Source organism: Podarcis cretensis (genome assembly GCF_951804945.1).
Source record: "Podarcis cretensis genome assembly, chromosome: 2".
In the NCBI taxonomy this organism is placed as follows: Eukaryota; Metazoa; Chordata; class Lepidosauria; order Squamata; family Lacertidae; genus Podarcis; species Podarcis cretensis.
In genome coordinates, this window is record NC_137171.1 from 107,343,053 (window position 1) to 107,366,518 (window position 23,466).

The window sequence follows — 23,466 nt, forward strand, 5'->3', positions numbered from 1 at the left end:
ATCTGCATGCAGTGAGCTTACACCATGTGTTTGGGAAGCAACGTTAGCCCTGATCCATATCTGTCCTGTCGTTCCTTATAAAATTCTGCATTTAAATGTGTTTTCCCCTCAAAACCTTTTTTGATCTGAATTAGGAAAAAAGAACATCCTAGCTGCGATTTAAACTGGTAACATGTACACAACTTTTGTTGGAATTGACTGGCTGTCTGCATGTGAGACCCGGCATAATTTCCCTTTTTCTTTAAAAGATCCCAGTAACACTTTTTGGAAAGAGAGAGGGGCGGTCTGCGTAAGATTTCAGTGTCCAGCGCAGCTCCCCACTATGACTAGCAAAAATGCAGAATAATAAAAGTATGCAGAGGAAAGCCATATACAGTGGTACCTCAGGTTAAGAACTTAATTCATTCTGGAGATCCGTTCTTAACTTGAAACTGTTATTAACCTGAGGTACCTCTTTAGCTAATGGGGCCTCCCACTGCCGCCGCACAATTTCTGTTCTTAACCTGAGGTACTGTTTCTGGGTTAGCGGAGTCTGTAACCTGAAGCATCTGTAACCTGAAGTGTCTGTAACCTGAGGTAATCGTACCACTGTAATGCAGACTGGTACGATTTAAAGACCACAGAATCCAGCTTGTCAGGGCAGAATCTTTTATTTCCTTGCTTATTTCTGAAGATCGGAGCACCACAGAGGCCTGCATGAAAGGCAGTACATACTGACTGCATATGCTAACAGTAAAGGCAGAAATGTGGGGTGTATCGTCTCAAGGCCCAACTTCCAGCTGCAGTGGCGCACCTGCGCAGCTGCAGTTTGAGATGAGCTATGCCCTCCCTGCCAGCAACCCGCCAGGCTTGCTCGCGATTTGCAATTCAAAGGCCAGCTTATCAGGCATGAAGCTACATCACCTGCCAGCTTGCCTTGTTCCCTTGGAAGATATTGCTGTCACCCTTTTCAGAAAACCAAGCTGTTATTATGAAGAGAAGCCATTTATTATGAAGGCGTTTACAGTCACGCAAAGCATTTTCAGCTTGACAAAAGTGCTTCCATTTCTTAGTCATTCTCCCCCGCAGCGTTGCAGGAATACGATCAGAATGAATTTTCATACCATTTCACTGTTTATGGATGAAAGCAGGGTTCTAATAACTGAGACTGGCGACTGCATGCCGTGAGACAACTAAATCTGACTAAGAGAGTACCATGGGGGTGGTTCAGGAGATTATTATATTCACATTTGGGTGGGCGGGCGACAGAAAACCTCTCATGTCTTTAGTAGAAGCTACAAGAGGTTCTCTCTTGCGTGCAAAGGCATTTAGCTCACAAACTTGTTCAGAGGCTCATTGGCTTGATTAGTTAGGGGCAGAAAATGTTACTTATGCTCTTAGTCACTTGGCCTCAGAAGCAATGAATTCTGGGAATGGCTGCTGTAACCCGGGGCAGCAAAGATTACAGAGATCAACCGGCCTTCCCTTGGAACCATGGGTGGTTGTCTGGGTGAGGCGTCCTTTGAAACATTGCAGAGCTATTGGAAACTGACACCAAAGGTGTGATGGAGGGCCGAACCTCTGAAGAGCTCAACAGCTATGAATGGACTGATAAAGGGAGAGAGAGGCAGCAGCTACCCAGACTAATCTGGTCAAAAGTCGGGGGCTAAATCTCTGACTGCGCTGTTTTGAGCAACTGGAATAACTTTGGGGAAAGAAGGATAAGGGAGCAAAGGTTTGTGGGTTGGGAACCGAGAAGGTTCGGTCATCTACTTGCTTCAAAACAGCTGGGTATCATCTGCCACCCCTTAAACTGCAGGAAAATCTCATTTACTCACCCTTCTCCTTCCAGAAGGCACACTACATCCTTGCCACCCTGGACTCCTTTGGGAGGAAGGGTGGGATATAAATTTAATAAATAATGATATTGTGAAGTGGGGGGGAGGGAGCAGGAGGCTTCACTTCAGCGACCATTTCCCAAATGCTTATCTTACTTGTGTTTTGTTTTTATAAAAGGGCGAAAGTTTGCCTTCATCAAAGGGATTTCCCACCAGCATACAAAGAAATGTGAAATTGCAAAAATAAAGAATGGTAAGGGTCCTAGCTGAATGGCAGTCTACCTCACACACAGTAGGCCTCACACTCAGTGTCCAGGTAGCAGTGGAAGAGAGTCCTGTTGGAACGCCAGGCCCCAAAGAGCTGCTGCCAATCCGTGTAGGAAATACTGATCTAGAGTCTGGCTCAGTCTAAAGGCAGCTTTTTAGGCTGACAAACAATGAAGCAAACTTAAAGAGAAATAACACAATCCAGCTAGCTAAAAAAAGAATAATTGTGGTGCAAGACGCCTGGAGAAATAAAAAGGTTTTAACTTGGTGTCGAAATGAATGCACTGGTGGTTGCCAGACATATCTCCCACAGGGAGCAGGGAGCGTTCATTCCATAGTCAGGATGACACCTCCAGAGCAAAGTCCCTCTCTTTTGCACATAGGGCTGTCATACGTCCAGGAATCGGGCTGCAAAATGGCGTCTGAGCGGATTTTTGCTGAATTGGCAAAATGTCCGGGGAAACCTGGACGTATGGCAAGTAGGGGTAGTTTTATTTTTTAAATGCTTTTAATATAGCCGCAAGGATGCTACTTGCCCAGAAATGGAAAGAAGAGGAAGTACCAACGAAGGAGGAATGGATAACTAAGACGACAGACTATGCCGAAATGACAAAGAGGGCCGTGAAAATCCAGGACCAAGTTGAAAAAAAAGTTTATACAAGACTGGACTAAATTTATAGAATATCTTAAGGTCCACTGTAAAGACTTGAAAACATTAGCAGGATTGACATAGCATCTATGAAGTCATGTGAATTAGGATTATCAACGGACTTGCAACTGAATGGGAAACTAAAGATGTGTAAGGTAATAAAGGGGAGAAATTGGAAACTAGGAGTGGGGTGGGGGGGAGTCTAGAAGGGATGAATAAGTAAGTAATATGGATGTTAAATTGTTAAATTATTGAAAATTGAAAATAATATATATATATATATATATATATATATATATTGCTTTAAAAATCCAAGAAAAGCCCAAAACGTATTTTTGGGAGGGACAACAACATGGACCAAAAAATCCCACTATCAAACAACTTTTTACGGATTTTCACTTTTGGGAGTATGGCAACCCTACGTACTTCTCCAAAATGTGGAACACAGAGAAGGGCCTCCTCTGACAAGCACAGTTAAGTGTTGAGCTCTCCAAAGGCCTGCGGAGGGAAATACCCCCGTCACCCTATTTTGCCCCTGCTGGAAATGCCAGGAGTTTATCTGCACAACATGAGAGGACACCCACAAGGAGTTTGCGGGGGGGGGTGCAGCGAAGGGAGGAAGAAGAGGATATTCTGAGAGCCGCTTCCAAGAGTATGCAGTTGTTTGTGTGTCACGTGTGTGCGAAGTAACCGGTGAGATTTTTCAGTGTTTATTTTTAGAACAAATGCCTTAAATCTAAGAGTGGCTGAGATAGCAGGCCTCGTCCCAAGCTTTGACACACACCCTGCACTAGAATTGGAATTAGCGCAGGAGAGAGAGAGCCAGAACCACGTGGGATGTGGACAGAGAGACCTTTAATTTCCTGAGAGATGGACGGACAAATGGTTGAGTGGGCAGATGTAAAGGGGCAAGGATGGGCATGCGTGCCAATCAAGCTTTCCTCTGCCTCACGCGCTGCCCCTTGGCAGCACCAGGGCTGTTTCACACATTATGCAGAAGGAGGCAAGGAGAGACTGGCGGGGAAAATAGAATTCTGGACTGTACCACTTCAGACGGCAGGGGTGAGTGGGACCTTACCTTTGAATGCTCCCTCCCAATAAAACTCCCTGCATTAAGCTAGCTAGCCTATCAGGGAGAAGGTTATGCCCTAAATCAGAGATAGGGAACATGTGGTCCTCCAGATATTGTGGGACACCCATCAACCCCAGCCAGTACAGTGTGATCAGGAATGATGGGGGTTCACCAATAACTAGGAGACTTCAGGTTCCCTAGCCATGCCTTAAACCATTCTCACCATAGCTGTCAACTTTTCCCTTGTCTTGCAATGAATCCTATTCGGTATAAGGGAATTTCCCTTTTAAAAAGGGGAAAGTTGACAGTTATGATTCTCAATGATGGTGCTGGCTCACTGAATGCAGGGATATTTTTTTTTTAGGTGGGAGAAGCATTCAAAGTGCTAACCATCCAGAATGGTACTGCCTCAGTTTTTGCCATTTCCTCCAGCATAACGTGTAGATCAGCTCCTAGCCATAGAGGCAGCCCCTCCAAGAGCCAGCAGGGAGCAATTCCAAGCTCACCCACCCTGTGTATCTTTCCACAGTGAGACAACCTTTTTCCTGGTCCATCTGAGTTGACCAGTGTGGGGGAGACTGGAATTCACAGGTAGGAACACACTTGAGATCATCCCACATGCAGTGAGGGCCAGGCCAGTCAAGAGAGCAACGGGGACCTGCTTTTTTCAGGCCCCACTGATGGTGACCCAGATCAGTCCTCTTGCACCATTAAGGGGTACTTCCCCCTCCATCTGAAGCCACGCCAACAGCCCTCCTCTCAAGCCAAACTGCAGAGCTCATTTCCTCTTGCGTCCCCTTTCTACCTTCATAGCATGCTAGGCCAAGGCTACCAACAGCCCAGAGTGGGATATGGCCTGGTCTTTCTGCCTCTTGAATCTGGATTTTTAAAGGGGTGAGGTCAAGGGATTCCTGCCCACCAGCTGGCTCTCTGAGGCAGGACGCAGAAGGGGACGTTCACTTGGCCCGTGCACTATCTGCCTTTGATAAAGCCGTCCAGCACGCGGTCACTGCGCTCAGACAGCCAGTAGCCGGCCATAGCGGCCACGGCACCAATGAAAATGGCGGTGAAGACCATGTCTCCTTTCGCAGCTAGGGTGGCCAGCGCGCAGATGATGGCACCGAAGAACATCTGCTGCAGCACAACCACCTCGTCGTCCGTGATGTCGTCAAAGAATCCTTTCTCCGGAGCATCTATGGGAGAAGGAACAAGTCGTAAGAAAAGGGAAACTGACAGCTTTTGTCACCTAGAGCCTCCTAGTGGCTGCACCAAGTTTTGATAAAAGCCACAACTTTGGTCTGATTTTGCATTTTACCTCCACACTTAGCATTAAATAGAAACGAGAGAGACTGAAAGGACGGACAAATTTATCATGTCGCAAGTCTTCGTGGCCACAGCCCTATGACTCATGGCATAATAAATGTGCTGGCCTCTTCGATGGTTTTGCTACAACAGGCGGTTTATTTATTACTAATTGCATTTATTATGTGCCGCCTTTCTGTAAAGACAGCGTGCGATTTAAAATATTAGAATAAGCAATGCTACAAAAATATCCTCAGGCGAACTTCAGGAGCTGATGGCACCAGCTGGCCCTCCTCACTTGTGAAGCAAACTCTCGCCATCGTTCTGAAAACTTGTATTAAAGTGTTTTTATTTGCATGTAATGCTGTATCTTGAGTGCCCGTCTCCGTAAGAAGGAAGCCTTGTCTGACCGGTAGCATTAACTTTTCTGTGGAGCCAGACCACTTATGAGAGACTTGGTTTGTTAGGCAAAAGTCACCTTCTGAACAAACCTACACAGCAACCTACAAAATGGCCGACGAAACTGCTTCCGGGGTAGAAGGCAAGCCCTAGAGACTGACCCCCACAGGGCACCATTGCCTCCTCCAATTCCCCAGCTAGAGAACATGTGCTGTAAAGAGCGATGCTGCTGCTGCTGCTGCTGAGGTTTACCTGGGGGTTTGTCTTCCACACAGATCCCCTCCTTGCGAACATGTCCCTCTGCGCAGACACACCGGTAGCTGCCGTCCGTGTTCTCACAGGCCTCGTTAGCGCCTGTGCATACGGGTTCTTCCATGTCCCCGGCACATTCATCCACATCTGGCAGAAGGGGGCATGGGAGTCACACTAGGTAGTTAGGAACCATTTCCCCACAGAGGGTGGAATAACCTTTCTAGGCCCCAACCCTCCCACCTTATATACAGACAGAGAGCATTCTATCGCTTGACTGTAGCAAAACCTTCCAGTGATTTCCCAAGAAACAATAAAAATCATCAATTAAAAATAAATACATTTAAAATAATGAAAATTAAAGGAATAAAAGAAAATTAAGAGTAAATGGGCCTTTTCTGCAGGCTCCCCATTTGTGGAATGCTCTCCCCAGGGAGATTCGGCTGGCGCCGTCATTAATTTAGACAACCAGGCAAAAACAACCAGGTCTTTCGCTGACTGACATTCAATGCCCTTTTAAATATGGAAGGGGGGGGGGGAATTATTGGGTCATCTTTGCTTTTATTTTTATTATGTACAGTGGTACCTTTATTATGTACAGTGGTACTTAATTCGTTCCGGAGGTCAGTACTTAACCTGAAACTGTTCTTAACCTGAAGCACCACTTTAGCTAATGGGGCCTCCTGCTGCTGCCATGCCACCGGAGCACGATTTCTGTTCTCATCCTGAAGCAAAGTTCTTAACCTGAAGCACTATTTCTGGGTTAGCGGAGTCTGTAACCTGAAGCGTACGTAACTTGAAGCATATGTAACCTGAGGTACCACTGTATTTTGTGTTTTTTATATTGTAATTTTATGTAGTGAACCACCCCGACATCTACGAGTATACAAATTTAATAAATAACGGTAAAACTAAATAAATAAATAAATAAATAAATAAATAAATAAGAAAGATTACAGCACATTCACATCCATGTGTCTAGATCCGCTTCCCTGAACAGAAATGTTTTAAGTGGGTGCCTGCCTGGCATCACTAGCCAGTGAGTTCCTAAGTGTACGAAGAAACTGAATGCTGAAAGATGCACAGCGATAAAAGGGACCCAGGATTCCAGAAAGGAAACAGAAAATTGGGGGTGGGGTGGGAGGAGGCACAGAGAAGCTCCCAAAGTTACAGCGACAATGGACAGTCAGATGACTGGCAGGAACAGAACAGCAGCCTTAAATGATGCTTCATTGATAGGCCAAACAAAAGGCAGAGCTTTGTCTACCAGCTTTGTCACGCAGGGAAGGGTTAGCTGTGAGATAACTGCTTGAGAGCGCTTACCAAGGCACTTGACACCATCGCGCCGATAACCCTTGTTGCATTTCTTGCAGCGGGACGGCCCGGCACCCATGCAGCCAATGCAGGCCTTGGCACAATCTGAACAGAAAGGGAAAGGCAGGATTAAGAGGCAGGTCTGGAAACTGGATGCGGACAAGGAACGCTAAAGTTCTGTTGGTGAAGGTTTCCAAATGGGCTTTGTTCTCAAGCCATTGCTGCTTATATTTCTCCTCCTCTTCCACCCCAGCAAAAGAGTGATCGGTCCAACCTGGAATATATATATTTATTTTGTCCAGGAAGGGGGTTGTGGTGGAGGAACAGGGTACAGTGCTATAAAGTATTCTGCAGAGCCGAGTCACTTGTCTAAGGGCAGCACACTTTTAAGGCTCGGGGGCTCTTACCTCGGCACTCGTAGGACCCCTCGGTGTTGACGCAAAACTGGTTGGCCCGGCAGTGCGCCATGTCTGTGCCACATTCATCTATGTCTGTGTGGGACAAAGAGAGATCTGTCAACCCAGGGCTCACGCAGAGCAGTTCCTGTTCTCTCCCCATGTGGGAATCATCTTCCTTTGCCCCCCCCCCCAATAATCAGCACCACCCTGCAAGGTAAAGGTAAAGGGACCCCTGACCGTTAGGTCCAGTCGCGGACGACTCTGGGGTTGCGGCGCTCATCTCGCTTTATTGGCCGAGGGAGCCAGTGAACAGCTTCCGGGTCATGTGGCGAACCAGAGCAGCGCACAGAAACGCCGTTGACCTTCCCGCCGGAGCGGTACCTATTTATCTACTTGCACTCTGACGTGCTTTCGAACTGCTAGGTGGGCAGGAGCAGGGACTGAGCAACAGGAGCTCGCCCTGTCGCAGGGATTCGAACCGCCAACCTTCCGATCGGCGAGTCCTAGGCCCTGTGGTTTAACCCACAGCGCCACCCGTGTCCCTGCAAGGTACCTATATCCAAAATACACAGTACCTCAAATCCTTTTTCACTGGTTGCTAAGCAACCATGGATTCTTTCCGGCCTAGTCCCACAAACTCACCAATGCACCTTCGGTCATGAAGCATCCAGCCCCTCTTGCAGCGCAGGCAGCTTGAATCTTCGGGGCCTGAACAGCGTCCGCAGGCCCGGTAGCACTCTGAGAGGGGAAGAGCGCCTAGTGTGTAGGGGGGAAGAGCAAAAAGCTCCCCATCTTCCCAAGCCCAGGCTAGAGTAATAGCTCACGAAGGACTGATACTAACTACGGAAGGGAGGGAGGGATACGTAAGGAAGGGAGACATTACTCCCCAGCATAGGGGGCCTACACAGCACTTCAACACCCTCAGGCCTAAGGTGATAAGGGAAGGAGGAAGAGGAGGAGGTAAACAGGAAACGCAGGCACCACTCAACCCGATACAGTGGTGAGGAACGTAAAATCATGTTGGAAATGTAAAGAGACTGAAGGTACATTCTTTCACCTTTGGTGGACATGCCCAAGGATTAAGGCTTTCTGGGAAATGATTTATAATGAAATGAAAAAGGTATTTAAATATACCTTCTTGAAGAAACCAGAGGCCTTTCTCCTGGGTATGGTTAGCCATGTGGTGTTAAAGAAGGACAGAACTTTTTTTATGTATACGACAACAGCAGCAAGAGTACTTATCGCAAAATATTGGAAGACACAAGATCTACCCACTCTGGAAGAATGGCAGATGAAGATGATGGACTATATGGGACTGGCAGAAATGACCGGCAGAATCCGAGACCAGGGAAAAGAGTCGGCGGAAGAAGATTGGAAGAAGTTTAAAAACTATTTGCAGAAATATTGTAAAATTAATGAATGTTAGAATGATGTTGGACAGAAATTAAATGGTTTCCAGCTGTAACATTTCAGAGATATGAAAAATAAGGTTAGAAATAAGTAAAAACTAATGGCGAGGATTTGCTGAACGAACAATTTCAATTGGAATACAAGAAAGGGAGGTATGAGGAGGTCTGGAAAATAAGTTAAAAGAAAATAAGTAACGGAAATTCTATGTGTTTTTCTTTTTCTTTTTGGTTGTCTTTATTTTTGTATTTTTGTTGTTTTTTCTTTTTGTTTTTTCATTGTATTATTTCTGAAAACTTTAATAAATATTCCATATTTTAAAAAAAAGGAACGTAAAATCATGTCTGTGACACTTCCGCTTTTGAGGAAGGGCAGTAGCTCAGTGGTAAAGCCATCTGCCTGCGATGCAGAAGGCCCCAGGTTCCATCCCAGGCATGGTTCTCTACCTGCAACCTCAGGGAGCTGCTGCCAGCCAGTGTAGACAATACTGAGGCACATGGCCCATTGGTCTGACTTTGTATAAAGGCAGCTCGCTACGTGTTTCGCTTAATTCAGCCCAGGTTGAAAATATTCCATCGGTAAGAGTGATCAGCTGTGGCGACAGTACCTACAGACAGGGCCCGTGTTTAGCCAATTAAAACCAGTTTTAGGAAACAGGCTCAAGGAGGCCAGGTGGTACTGTGGTATCAAGGATTCAGCCCCAGCCTCAAGGGCTCAGGTTTACCATCTGGCTCATTCACCTAAGAAGATCAAATGGGGGAAAGATCCCTCTCTGCCTCAAGCTCTGGAGTCACTGCCAGACAGATTAGACAGGACTCCAGATGTTGGACTACAACTTCCACCATTATTGACTACTGTTGCTGGCTGAGGCTGATGGGAGTTGTAGTTTGGCAACATCTAGAGGATGCCACGTTGGCTATCCCTGGGCTAGATAAACAGACAGTCTGACCTGGAATGAAGCGGACTCCTGTGTTCCTAAATATTCTTTTAGCAATACGTGCTAACAGTGACGCTAAGCACTATTAACTATTATTACACTGTATGCTGTGAGCATCTATAAACCAACAGAAATTAGGGATTGCTTCCAGAAATATTTTAGACAATTGTATAAACAAGGTCCTCAGAGTGATACGGATATAGAACAGTTTTTGGAGAAAAATGGACTGAAAAAGATCTCTCAGGAAAGTAAAGGGATTTTGAATCAGAAAATAACAGAGCAAGAAATAGAAGGTGCCATTCAAAATATGGCATTGGGCAAATCTCCAGGACCGGATGGATTGACTTCTAAATATTATAAGATTTTGAAAGAGTGGTTAATACAACCTTTGAAAGAAGTTTGTAACGAAATTTTGGAGGGAAAGAAGGCACCAGATACGTGGAAAGAAGCCTTTATCACACTTATACCAAAGACTGAGATAGAAAAGACTCAACTTAAAAACTACCGCCCAATCTCCCTATTAAATGTGGATTACAAAATTTTTGCTGATATTTTAGCGAAAAGGTTGAAAGTAGTTTTGATGGAGGAGATACATAGGGACCAAGCAGGCTTTCTTCCGAGAAGACATTTGTCAGATAATGTAAGGAACATAGTTGATATTTTGGAAAAACTGGAAGTGAATATTAACACTAAAGCTGTTTTGATATTTGTGGACGCTGAAAAAGCTTTTGATAATATTTCATGGAGTTTTATGATAAAAAATCTTCGGGGGATGGGGGTAGGTCAAGGGTTTGAAAATGGTATAAGTGCGATATATTCTGAACAAAAAGCAAAATTAATTGTAAATAATGTGGTTACAGAAGAAATTCCTATTGAAAAAGGGACACGTCAAGGATGCCCAATCTCTCCATTACTCTTTATATCGGTCCTGGAGGTTTTGCTGAATATGATTAGAAAGGACCAGTTGGTTAAAGGAATACAGGTCGGAGTTAAACAATATAAATTGAGAGCCTTTGCAGATGATTTAGTACTTACACTGCAAGAGCCTGAATCTAGTACCAAAAGAGTATTAGAACTAATTCAAGAGTTTGGTCAAGTAGCAGGATTTAAACTAAACAAGTCTAAAACGAAGGTTTTGGAGAAAAATCTAACAGTATTGGAGAAAGAAAAGTTTCAGAAGGAGACAGGTTTAACTGTGGTTATGAAAGTGAAATATTTGGGTATAAATATGACATCTAAAAATTTGAATTTATTTAAAGATAATTACGAGAAAACCTGGACGGAAGTAAAAAAAGACTTAGAAATTTGGTCAAACATGAAGTTTTCCTTGTTGGGTCGAATTTCAGTTATAAAAATGAATGTACTGCCTAGAATGTTGTTTTTGTTCCAAACATTGCAAATAGTGGATAAGATGGATTGTTTTAAGAAATGGCAGAAAGATATTTCTAAGTTTGTCTGGCAGGGCAAGAAGCCTAGAATAAAATTTAAGATATTAACTGATGCGAAAGAAAGGGGCGGATTTGCCCTGCCAGACCTTAAATTGTATTATGAATCAGCAGCGTTTTGCTGGTTGAAAGAATGGCTACTTCTTGAGAATACTGATATTTTGGACTTAGAAGGTTATGACAATTTTTTTGGATGGCATGCATACCTGTGGTACGACAAGGTAAAAGTTCACAAGGGTTTCAAAAATCATATTGTCAGGAAAGCATTATATAATGTCTGGATTAGATATAAAGATTTGTTGGAAAGTAAAACTCCAAGGTGGTTGTCGCCAATGGAGGCAAAAGCCGTTAAAAAATTAAATATGGAGGTTAATTGGCCGAGATATTGGGAAATTTTGGAGCAAGAAGGAGACAGACTGAAATTGCAAAGTTTTGAGAAGTTAAAAGGGAAAGTGAGAGACTGGCTGCATTATTATCAGATAATGGAAGTTTTTAAACTAGACAGGAAAGTCGGCTTCCAGGTGGAAAAATCAAAATTAGAAACTGAACTGTTAGAATCTAGTACTAAGAACTTGTCAAAAATGTATAACTTGCTGTTGAAATGGAATACACAAGATGAAATGGTTAAATCTGCAATGATTAAATGGGCCCAGGATGTTGGTCATGACATAATGTTTGCTGACTGGGAAAAGTTATGGACCACCGGGATTAAATTCACGGCATGTAGTGCCTTGAGAGAAAATATTATGAAAATGATTTATAGGTGGTACATGACCCCAGTCAAGCTTGCGAAAATCTATCATTCGCCCGAGAACAAATGTTGGAAATGTAAAGAAAGAGAAGGAACATTCTTTCACCTTTGGTGGACATGCCCAAGGATTAAGGCTTTCTGGGAACTGATCTATAATGAACTGAAAAAGGTACTTAGGTACACTTTTCCTAAGAAACCAGAGGCCTTTCTCCTGGGCATGGTCGGCCAAGTGGTTGTAAAGAAGGATAGAACTTTTTTTATGTATGCTACAACAGCAGCAAGAATTCTTATAGCAAAGTACTGGAAGACACAAGATCTACCCACCGTGGAAGAGTGGCAGATGAAAGTGATTGACTACATGGGCCTGGCAGAGATGACGAGCAGAATCCGAGACCAGGGAAGAGCAACGGCGGAAGAAGATTGGAAAAAATTTAAAGACTATTTAAAGAAATACTCTAAAATTAGTGAATGCTAGATTGATGTTGAATAAGAAAAATAGGGGTTAACAGCGATTATGATTAAGTGGAAGAAAATGAATGTTTTTATAATAAATTTGAAAGTAAGGGAGGGATTTGTTAATTAATTAATTTGACATGAGAATGCAGAAAGGGGAGGTACGAGGAAGTCGGGAGAGTAAGAAATATGAAATTAAGAGCAGGAAATTATACATGTTGCATTTTATTGTTTTTTGTTGTTTTGTTCTATTTGTTAAAAATATATGGAAAATTGAATAAAAACTATTTAAAAAAAAAAAAATACACTGTATGCTGTGAACAGCCCTGAGATCCACGGATGTAGGGTGTCATACATATTTAATAAATAATAATATAGTGCAACATATTATTAGATTGCCTTATTTAGAGTATGTGTGCATGCCTAGGGATGCCAGGGGAATGTGTACACCAGCTTATATAAGAGATAGATGGATAAAAATGGTAAAGGGACCCCTGACCATTAGGTCCAGTTGTGACCGACTCTGGGGTTGCGGCGCTCCTCTCGCTTTATTGGCCGAGGGAGCCGGCGTACAGCTTCCGGGTCATGTGGCCAGCATGACTAAGCCACTTCTGGCAAACCAGAGCAGCGCACGGAAATGGCGTTTACCTTCCCGCCGGAGCGGTACCTATTTATCTACTTGCACTTAGACGTGCTTTTGAACTGCTAGGAAAGCAGGAGCAGGGACCGAGCAACGGGAGCTCACCCCGTTGCTGGGATTCAAACCGCCAACCTTCTGATTGGCAAGTCCTAGGCTCTGCGGTTTAACCCACAGCGCCACCCGTGTCCCTGATAGATGGATACAATAAGGTTTATATGTTTCATTTGATGGAATATTGTGGAGATTTCCGGAATCCCATTGCACCACAGACAGGGGGAAGCTCAGGAACAGTGTGGTTGTGAGTATTCAAGGGAAACAAGAAAGGAAGGGGATGGCAGGAAGGGAAGTCACTAACCAGCACGGGCAGCAGAGCTTACATCTCCAGACCCTGCCCCCAGTCTAGCAAAGCATGGGCACTCTACATACCCGCACATACCAGGTGGCTGTCGTTGCGAGAAGCTTCGTAGTAGCCATCTCCACATTCGGAACAGAAGGGGCCACCGTAACCCGTCTGGCACATGCATAGGCCGGTGCCCCTGCGTGTGCCATCACCGTCGCACTGCCCATACCCGCTGCAAGGCTTCTGGGCACCCCCAGGGCAGGCTGTGGAGAGATGTGAGTAAATGCTGGGGTTCAGCAGTCGCTTGACCTTAAATGGCAACGCGCAGACCGCCCGATTCAGCACCACGACCCAATTCAATACGCATTTACTCTGGAACGGTAACAATTCTGTATCTGTCTCTGTTCAAGGGCCCCAGCTGCCCGCATACTCCACCACTTCAATTTGGCCAGCTTCCCTTAGAATCATAGACTGTAGTCGGAAGGGACCTTGAGAGTCACCTAGTACAACCCCCTACAGTGAAGGAATCTTTTGCCCAATGGGGGACTTGAACCCACAGCCCTGAGATTAAGAGTCTCGTGCTCTACCAACTGAGCTATCCCTCAGTCCCAAGAAGTGGACAACATGATTAACATGGATTCCATCAACCAGCCACACTTTCTGGGGGGCTGATAATCCTAAATGCACCTTTCCCACCCCGACCTGGCCACAGTGATCCAAGCGACGGTTTCCTCCAGGCTTGACTACTGTAATTCGCTCTATGCGGGGCTGCCCTTGAAGCTGTCCCAGAAACTCCAGCGGGTGCAGAATATGCTCCCATGGCAGAGGCTCCTCACGGGGTCTCTGCCATGGGAGCATATTCACCCAGTGCTTTTCCAATTTGATTCCCTCCCCCTCTTTCTTTTTTCTTTTCCTTTCTCCTCCTGAGATGAGGCTACATTTTAATATTTTAATGTTTCAATATTTTAATGCTGTATTTTAATTTTGTTTATAAGTTGTATTCATTCAACTTATTTTTATTATTGCTTGTTAGCCGCCCTGAGCCCGGCCTTGGCTGGGGAGGGCGGGGTATAATTAAAAAATATTATTATTATTATTATTATTATTATTATTAGTTCAGTGATGGCGAACCTTTTAGAGACAGAGTGCCCAAACTGCAACCCAAAACCCACTTATTTATCGCAGAGTGAAAAACACGGCAATTTAACCTGTATATTTCATTTCTTCTGTGTGTTTCACGTTTCTTCTTCATGACTGCTGTTGTAATAAATAATTCTTCATAAAGTTACTGCACTACATTCTTCATTAAATTATATTTCCATTGATATATAATTTTATGGCATAACTCAGCTGAGCTGCCCGCTCCCGCTTGGCTGCCTTCAGGTGGTGCAGGGGCTCTCAGATGCAGCTTCTGGGCTACCTCCACCTTCCCCAACCCCAGCAACTATTCAGCCTGGCTGCCTTCATGGGGTTGCAGGAGATCTGATGCAGAGGTGGGGGCCCCTTTAAACTTCTCCTTTGAGGGGACTGCAGCCACGAACCCCTCAACGGAAAGTGTGACGGAGCCTGCACCTCCCCAGCTGAGCAGCCCTGATCCAGCTCCTGTTCGTGTGCAAGCAGCAATGCTGCCTAGCGGAGCAACCCGATCCTACTCCTACTTGCCTGCAAGCAGGAGTGGAGGCGGGGATCTCTCAGAAGTGGAGCAGGCTGGGGAGGGGCAGTGACATCCCTTGCCTGCTCGCTAAGGTACCAGGGCTGCAGGCTTTGGGTGTGCGTGAGCCTTCCTCCTCCTCCTCTCCCACCCCCAGCACAGAAGCTACGGCCCTGCTGGGGCGACGGCATGTGCCCACAGAGAGGGTTCTGAGTGTTAGAATTCCTGCTCCATGATTGCAGTCATGGGATTGTTGTCTATCACATGACGGTATATGTTTTGACTCCACAAAGTGGGAAGTGATGAAGACAGGATGTTGGTGTTACTGTGTTCCGTGAAGTGGGACTGTTGTCCTTTGTTCTTTTCTCTTTGCTGTCTGATGCTAGAGAGAGAGGGAGCCATGTTGCAGTGCTCCGTGTGTGTATATACGTAAATAAAGTAGATTAGCCAAAATGCTGAGGTCTGTCACGTAAGCTGCGAAGACTCTGCGGATCCCTAAGTGTTCTGATGTCTGTTGGCATCGGTCGCTGTGATGTTTGGGCTGAAGAAAGCTTTTGAAGCTCCCTAACTAACGACCAGGAGGGAGAGAACATGCCTGTCGGGCATGTGTCTCTGCCAGGGTTCTACTCAAGTGTAGGATGAGCTCCTAACACTGAGTGCCTTCTCTGGCATGTGTGCCACAGGTTCGCCACCACTGACCTAGCTTTTTAGGAAAAACAAGACTCTCCCTCCCCGCTTTCCCATCCATCAGTCTTTCACAATAAAGTACCTCGGGGCTGATTTGGAAAGAATCCACTCCCAGTAAACCAGCCAAAGAAATATCCCACAGCGCAAACGAGTGTCTTTGAGTGACCCCCAATAGGGAACTGAGGCATCCAGCATATAAACTCAGAGGTCACACCTACTCCATACATTGAAAGCGCTATTGCACCACTTGATGGAGAACCCTGGGAACTGTAGTTTGTTAAGGGTGCTGGGAGTCGTAGCTCTGTGATATCAGCACCTGGACCAAACTACAGTTCCCAGGGCTGTAAAAAGACTAATTGTAAGGTAAAGGTAAAGGTACCCCTGCCCGTACGGGCCAGTCGTGACCGACTCTGGGGTTGCGCGCCCATCTCGCTTAAGAGGCCAGGGGCCAGTGCTGTCCGAAGACACTTCCGGGTCACGTGGCTAGCGTGACGAAGCTGCTCTGGCGAGCCTGCACCAGCGCAGCACACGGAAACGCCGTTTACCTTCCCGCTATAAAGCGGTACCTATTTATCTACTTGCACTTAAGGGTGCTTTCGAACTGCTAGGTGGGCAGGAGCTGGGACCGAACGACGGGAGCTCACCCCGCCGCGGGGATTCGAACCGCCGACCATACGATCGGCAAGTCCTAGGCGCTGAGGTTTTACCCACAGCGCCAACCGCGTAAAAGGACTGATTGTAAATGACTGCAAAAGTGGTATCAGAGTGAGTTTGAGGTACATGGCACTGATCACTCATCATCGCAACAACACAGGAAGCCACACAGCACCACTTACTGTGGCAGTCAGGGCCGTAAGTGCCAGGAGGGCAGCACAGTTTCAGCGCATCCATGCAGAGCCACTGGAAAAAGTCAGGGTGCTGTCGCTGCCTGGGGAAAAGAGAGCCTCTGTTACTGCCCTGGTCCCATGCTGGGACTTATTTATACCACAGGCCCTGCACAGCTCTTCCACTGCGCTCGAGAATGGAGCAGCCAGAAATAGGCAGGAAAGACCCCCTCGGAAGAGATGTTCTATCAGGCAAGGATAGAGACATCTGTGGCCTTCCTGTTGCTGCTGGACTCCAACTCCCATCAGGCCCAGTCAACAGGGAGGGATGATGGGAGCTGTAGTTCAACCACACCTGGGGGGGCCACACATTCCCCATCCCTGGCCTATAGCTACAAACATACTGAGCACGGAACCAGAAGCAGGTCCTGGGATGCGTAAGGAAACATTCCATGGTGGAAACTCTTGCTCTTTCCCACTCACTCATGGAACCACCAATGCTCCACGTGGTCTTCTCCCTGCTCCAACAGCTGGTGGCATGCAAAGTCTGATGTGGCGCACACACCCTCCAAGACTTCCAGCAGGCGGGTCTCACTGAAAGGAGGGAAAGAGGCCGGGTGAACATCAAGGCAGCTGGGAAAACCAAAGCAGTCCCTCCACCAGCGTTACAAAGTCTGCCCTCTCTGCTTCCCCTGCTAACCAGTCTACTGCCCAATCAACCATTTGTAAACCTCTGTCCCTCTTTTGACCAGCAAAGTCTGGCTGGCCCTATCTTCTTCTCAAAACTCCACCAGGAGAGCTTGCGTTTACTCTGCTCAAGCAGCCAGTCCCTAAGGAGTTCCCTTTTGCCCCCCTGAGTGAAGTCAGGAGGTGGCAATATGGCCGACAAGCCACCCTGGGGAGCTTGTGGGCGACAGCTGCGCTATCATGGAATAAACAGGCAAGATGTTTGTCAGGGCTGACATTTCCTTCTCTAATCCTGAGGGCTAGTAACTTGCTTTTAACAATCAAGAACATCAGTTTCAGCCGGAGTTTTCCGTCCTCCGCTTAATTCTGCAGCAGAGGTCGCAGACTACATTTAATGGCGCCATCTTGGCCATGCTGATTTTTCTGAGCTCTTTCATGATCAGGATTATTAGTGAAGGTTTGCCATCCCCACCCCACCCCATCCCTCCCATCAAGGCAGCAGCATCTCACCAACGGCCTGGCCCAGCCCAGACCTCAGGTCACCTGTTTGCATATTTTGCAAGCTTCTCTTCTTCCCAGGCTGTGTTCCCGCCCCCGAAGTTCTCTCGCTGTGTCCGCTCCAGACCCTGGGAAAGCAGGAGAAGGCTCACAGCAATCCCAAAACTAATTTTCTTGTCTCCCCTTCCCCCAGCAACCCTGAGCGCAGCAACCCTTTCACCCCACGACCTGCATGCAGCAACCCACACACCCTCGATTTTTAAAACAGAGGCTCACCAAGTCCCTCTGCTTGAACCCCCACCCCCTATCTCTGTCTGTCTGTCTTTTTTCTTGCTCCAGTCCTAGCCGCTCAGGGGCTCAGGGGCTAGGCTAGAGACCGCGTAGCATCCCATCTCAAAATGCTTGCAAGTCCCTACTTTGTGCAAGAGCCGTCACACACCTCAGCCCAAGCCGAAATGCTCTTTCAAGCCTCCCACCTTATTGAAGTTGCTGGCCAGGTCGCGGCACGTCTGGCAGGGCTCTTGCGGAGAAGGGCTCCCGTTTCGAACCCTGAGGAGCAGCAAGAGAAGCGGGAGCCAAGCAGACGCCATCTTCTTCCAGGGCAAAGCCATCTTCAGGAGGGCAGGGACCAGGTTGGAAGAAAGGAGGAGGAGCCTTCAAGTGGGTGGTCCTGTTGGAAAAGCTTGCAAATCTCACTGGCAATGCTAGAATGTGAAATCTCCACACACACACCCTCCTGGGATAGAAGCTGATTATTCTGATTTTTCATTTCTTTTTCAATATTTATCCGCTGCAGTGAATTACTAACACTGAACACTTGTTGCTTTTTCTTCAGCGATAGTCGGGCTGCAAAAGCACCATACATTTAAACTCTCCCAAGAATCCTGGGAATTGAAGTTTAAGGGCGCTGGGAACCATAGTGCCATGAGGGGGGTAAACTACAGTTCCCAGGACTCTAGGGGGAAAGTCATGCATACAAATACTTAACTAACTGAGGTTCTACCTCCCCCAACATAAAGCCTGCCCTCCCACCATTAATCCTGGCTACACTCATGAAGTCATCTGCTTTAAATGAATGGCGTGCATGCCATTAGATGGGTTGCTTACTGGCTCTTGCTTCCTGGAAGCCTTCAGCTAGACTTTGGAGTGCCCTAGCTTTGGATCCCCTTCATTGGGGCCAGAACAAGACAAGCCACAAGATCCCCTCCAACTCTTAGGATTTTATGGGTTGAGGCCTACCCAGAAACTGCGTTACGACTCAGAAACCTTGCCGAATGGCCCACAATGCATCTGGGCTGCCTGGCTAGGCCTTTCTCTGTAGCAGCCAGCGCAGTCCGCTAGTTGCAGAAACCTGTCTTTGCCACCTGTCTGAGAGGCCTTCACAATTGGGGGCTGGGAGGGGAGGAGAGGGGCTGTCAAGCACCAGGAAGACCACCGTACGTGGCAGCCATCTTGCCGTCTCGCAAGCTGAGCAGGCATGTTGTGTAGTGAGGAAAAAGCGCCTCTCCAGGCTAGTTGTTGCAGAGGAGAGCAGGCCCCCAGCCAGCACCGGATATTGCAAATTCAGATCCCAGGGACTGACGCCAGCTTCCGAAGCTGTTTCCAGGATGCGAGCGAAGGAATCTCTGCCTAAAAATAAAGGCCTGAAATGGATCCTCGTAGCTGTCAAAGTGCTCTCATTGCTAAATAAAGCCAGGAGGAGGAGGAGGGTGCGATTATTTCCCCCTGCAGCGCTGGTAGATCCCAGCCTAGAGCTCAGGATACGAAAAATGGCAAGCTACAGGCCTGTGGGATCTACTCTCTGCCCCCTGGAATTATGGGATTCAATGCTATGCCAACTCGGAATACAGCCACTGAAGTTAATGGGCACAGCGAACTTAGGTTCATTCATTACAGCCCTTACGATGTCAACAGTTGGTTAAAGCGTGTTGCTGATAATGCCAGGTTGCAGGTTCGAATAGGACAGCTGCATTTCCCTGCATTGCAAAGGGTTGGACTAGATGGTGCTTAGGGTCCCAACTCTACAATTCTATGATTTCTATGAATTGGAACGAGATACAAAATAGTGGGCCCAGGGTGCACGTATGGAGGACAATGGTCCTTCACTGTTAAATTGCTCTAGGCAGGAGAGAAGAATCAGGGTTAGGCCTTTCCCAATATGATGCTTTCTACGTGTGTTTGGACTCCAAATCTCATCTACCCTGACAGCTGGCCATGCAGCCTGGACTGATGGAAGTTGGAATCCAAAACATATGTAGGCTTGAAATCACGAAATAACATTTTACCTGCTTTCAAGAGCCTTACTCTGGCCAGGGGCCTGAACATTTTTACCTCAGGGAGTTTCAGGGTACAGAACCTGATGCTCTTAGAGGAACAAATGGTCCGCTCTACATTTATTTTTATTTATTAAATTTCTTGCTCACTTTTTTAAAAACCAAGGTAACTCAAAGTGATTCACAATAAACAATCAAACAATTACATACATTGAAACTGGCATAAAAGGGGAAATGGGAGAAAAATTAAAAAGACAATCCTATTTTATAAAAGGCAGGATTAAAACATTCCACCAACTCAAAGGTGGCCACAGATAAGATTAAGAGTCTGGCAAAAAATGATTTTTTACATGGCAGCTGGCGCTATGTAATGAGGGTGCCAGATGAGCCACCCTGGGGAGAGCATTCTGCAAACAGGGAGCCACCACTGAAAAGGCCCGTTCTCCAGGCGTCCCAAGGAGGGGGGCACATGAAAAAGTGCCTCAAGTGATGATCAATAGTAAAGATTTTCTAAATGAAATAAATCCTGGGCAACAGACCACTGTGAACTGCATCTCCCCAAGCATCATTTTAATTCCAGGCGGATAACAAGGAGCAAATCTGTGGATTGTGCTTCAACCCTGTTTTTTGGGAATCCGAGCATTCCTGCAGCGGGAGCTAGATCAGGAGTTTTGTTATCCCTTGCTACATGTGCATCATTTCAAGCCCTCAGGGAAGACAGAAATATATTACTACTACTACTATTATTATTATTATTATTATTAATTATTATTATTATTATTATTATTATTATTACCCACCCTAAGGTCCCAGGGCAGGTAGTTCTGCATAACTATACAGTTATTAGCATACAAAACTCAGCCCTCCAGATATTTTTGGCCTACAACTCTCATGATCCCTAGCAGGACCAGTGGTCAGGGATGATGGGAATTGTAGTCTCAAAACATCTGGAGGGCCGAGTTTGAGGAAGCCTGAAATAAAAGAACCAATTCACATAGCATTTTAAAACACACCCACACACAGAAGCCTTCAAGCCTCTGCCCATCAACTTCCTATCTATAGAGCAGGGGTAATCAACGTGGTGCCCTCTGGATGCTGTTGGGACTACAGTTCCCATGAGTCAGAGAGGCGTCGTGCTTAAGACTAGGACCTGGGAGACCAGGATTCAAATCTTCACTTGGCCATGAAGCTCACTGGGTGACCTTGGGCCAGTCACGCACTCTCAACCTAACCTACCCCCTGGGGTATACAACAAATAGGCCAGCATGGCTAATGGTGAAGGATGATGGGAGCTGTAGTCTAGCCGCAACTGGAGGGCATCACATTGCTATAGAACAGAAGGGAAAACCCAGGAGTGCCCAGACCACATTTGATGGAGAAACCAGCCCCAGTCTGGCGACCCATAGATCCTGGGTGGAGCAACCTATTAAGAGTGAACTCCATCTTGCAGCCTGCGCTAATCCTCACACTGCACAACCATTATTTGGGATTAATTTATGCAGAATGAAAACCATAACCCGCTAGGCTTTGCAGTTTATTGAAGCGAGTTAGAACAGCCATTCACCCGACGTAGGAGCCAACTCCTAGGGACCGGGGCCCCCACAAAGTTGGTGGGCATTCCCATTCAAATGATGGGTGGGTGTCTGTCTGTGTACTGTGTCATGTGATCGATTATGGTGGCCGGGGCTTACTTGGCCCCCCACAATTTATTTATTTTTCCAAGTTGGCACCCCTGGCACCCGATTTCCGCTATCCTGTCTGACTGCCCAACGCCTTAGCAAAATCCTGCCATTCATCGCGTGCGGCACTTCTGCACGCAGGGCAATCCGTCACGCGCTTGCTGGGGAGCAAGTCCGCAATAAATGGGATTTATTTGCAAAAACAAGCACCGGCCGCATCTAACCGGGGATCGCAATTTATGGAGAGAGCAGCATGGGACCCTGGCTAGGCCTGTGGCCCGGACCCACCCACGAAGGCCTTGGACAGAGACGGTGGCTCTGACCTCTCCTGCAGGCGACGGTGCGCCCTATGGCGGAGAGGAGAGGCTGCAGACGGACCGGAGGGTGGGGGAAGCGCGCGATGCCCACCCATTTTCCACTCCCCGCGGGGGGGGAAAGGACCTGTTTGTTCCGATCTCCCCCCCTCCCGTGTCCGGGGCACCTACCTTCCCTCGCCCCCGCTCGCTTTTCCGGGGAGCTTGCACGGGCCGGCAGGGGCGAGGCCGGCGGGGAGCAGCGCCCACTTTTGCGCCCGGGGCTGCTTGCAGCAACCGAGGCTAGGAGCGGGGAAGTACCCCTCCGCCGGTCCAATGGACCTCGGTCAGCTGGCCGGGACCGCCTCTCCGCCAATGGCATCGGGACATGTGCGGTTACATCATCCCGATCTCCTCGCGAGTTGCCAATCGGCGAGCTCCGTGCCCGTCGCCCCGCCGAGCAGCACCTGTCAGGGCGCGTAAAGACGCAGCTCGGCCCCAGGATGCGGCTCCGGGGAGGGGCGAGAGGCTGGGCTGCAAACGGCTGAGCGCTGCGCCTCTGCAGCAGAATAGAGGCAGCAGCAAACAACAAGCAAGGGAAGGTGCTGCTGCTGCTGCGCAGCGTGGCCCAGTTGTTGTTTCTCCAAAGCAGATCCTGGACGAGACCAGATCCCATCCTCCGTCTAACCTCAGGCATAAAATGTCTGACAAACGGACGGGATATCCGTGGCGGGGTGTGTGCAAGGGGAGACGAGTTTTCTGACAAAACCCGTGACTTCGTGCACACCATACATTGAAAGCATATTCCCCCACCCCAGAGAATCCTGGGAAGTGTAGCTTAAAGGTGCTGGGAATTGTTGCACCATGAGGGGTATACTAAGGTTGCCGGGATTCTTGGGGCGCACGCACAGTGTATGCAGCCTTAGTATTTTGAGCCCCAAAGAACACTGGGGAATTCCCTTAAACACATTCTCCAATAGACATTTGCTGCGTTTAATGACAGGTGTTTCTATAATATTTTATATACAGTGGTAGCTCGGGTTACATACACTTCAGGTTACATATGCTTCAGGTTACAAACTCCGCTAACTCAGAAATAGTGCTTCAGGTTAAGAACTTTGCTTCAGGTTGAGAACAGAAATCGCGCTCCGGCAGCAGCAGGAGGCCCCATTAGCTAAAGCGGTGCTTCAGGTTAAGAACAGTTTCAGGTTAAGAACGGACCTCCGGAAAGAATTAAGTACTTAACCAGAGGTACCACTGTACAGCCGATAAGGATTTCACAGTGCTTTGTGATATTGCCAAATCTTGCAACTGTGCAAACATATACAGGGCAGGGCAGGATGGAGGGGAGATGAGTTTCCTTGTGAAATCAGAATTTAAATTTCAGTGTTGGAAAACACTTTGTTACAGTGTGATGGATATTTTAGGGAAGTG

The 23,466-nt window shown here is 47.1% G+C and overlaps 1 protein-coding gene across 2 annotated transcripts; it reads right to left on the reverse strand.

Moving 5' to 3' along the window:
- Nucleotides 1-965: 965 nt before the first annotated feature.
- CRELD1 (cysteine rich with EGF like domains 1) lies at nucleotides 966-22,358 on the reverse strand. Of its 2 annotated transcripts, none has more exons than XM_079963763.1 (11): nucleotides 22,225-22,358; nucleotides 18,264-18,457; nucleotides 17,833-17,915; nucleotides 17,086-17,196; nucleotides 16,615-16,706; nucleotides 13,527-13,703; nucleotides 8,110-8,205; nucleotides 7,477-7,560; nucleotides 7,079-7,174; nucleotides 5,759-5,905; nucleotides 966-4,998 (listed from the first exon to the last, which is right to left on the reverse strand). In XM_079963763.1, exons 2-11 carry the CDS (start codon nucleotides 18,396-18,398, stop codon nucleotides 4,778-4,780), a joined length of 1,242 nt encoding a protein of 413 aa, XP_079819889.1. In that variant the 5' UTR covers nucleotides 18,399-18,457; nucleotides 22,225-22,358; the 3' UTR covers nucleotides 966-4,777. The 2 variants fall into 2 exon arrangements, with proteins under 2 accessions (XP_079819889.1, XP_079819888.1); XM_079963762.1 differs by having other exon boundaries at nucleotides 18,264-18,420; nucleotides 22,225-22,322.
- Between the last annotated feature and the right edge of the window lie 1,108 nt (nucleotides 22,359-23,466).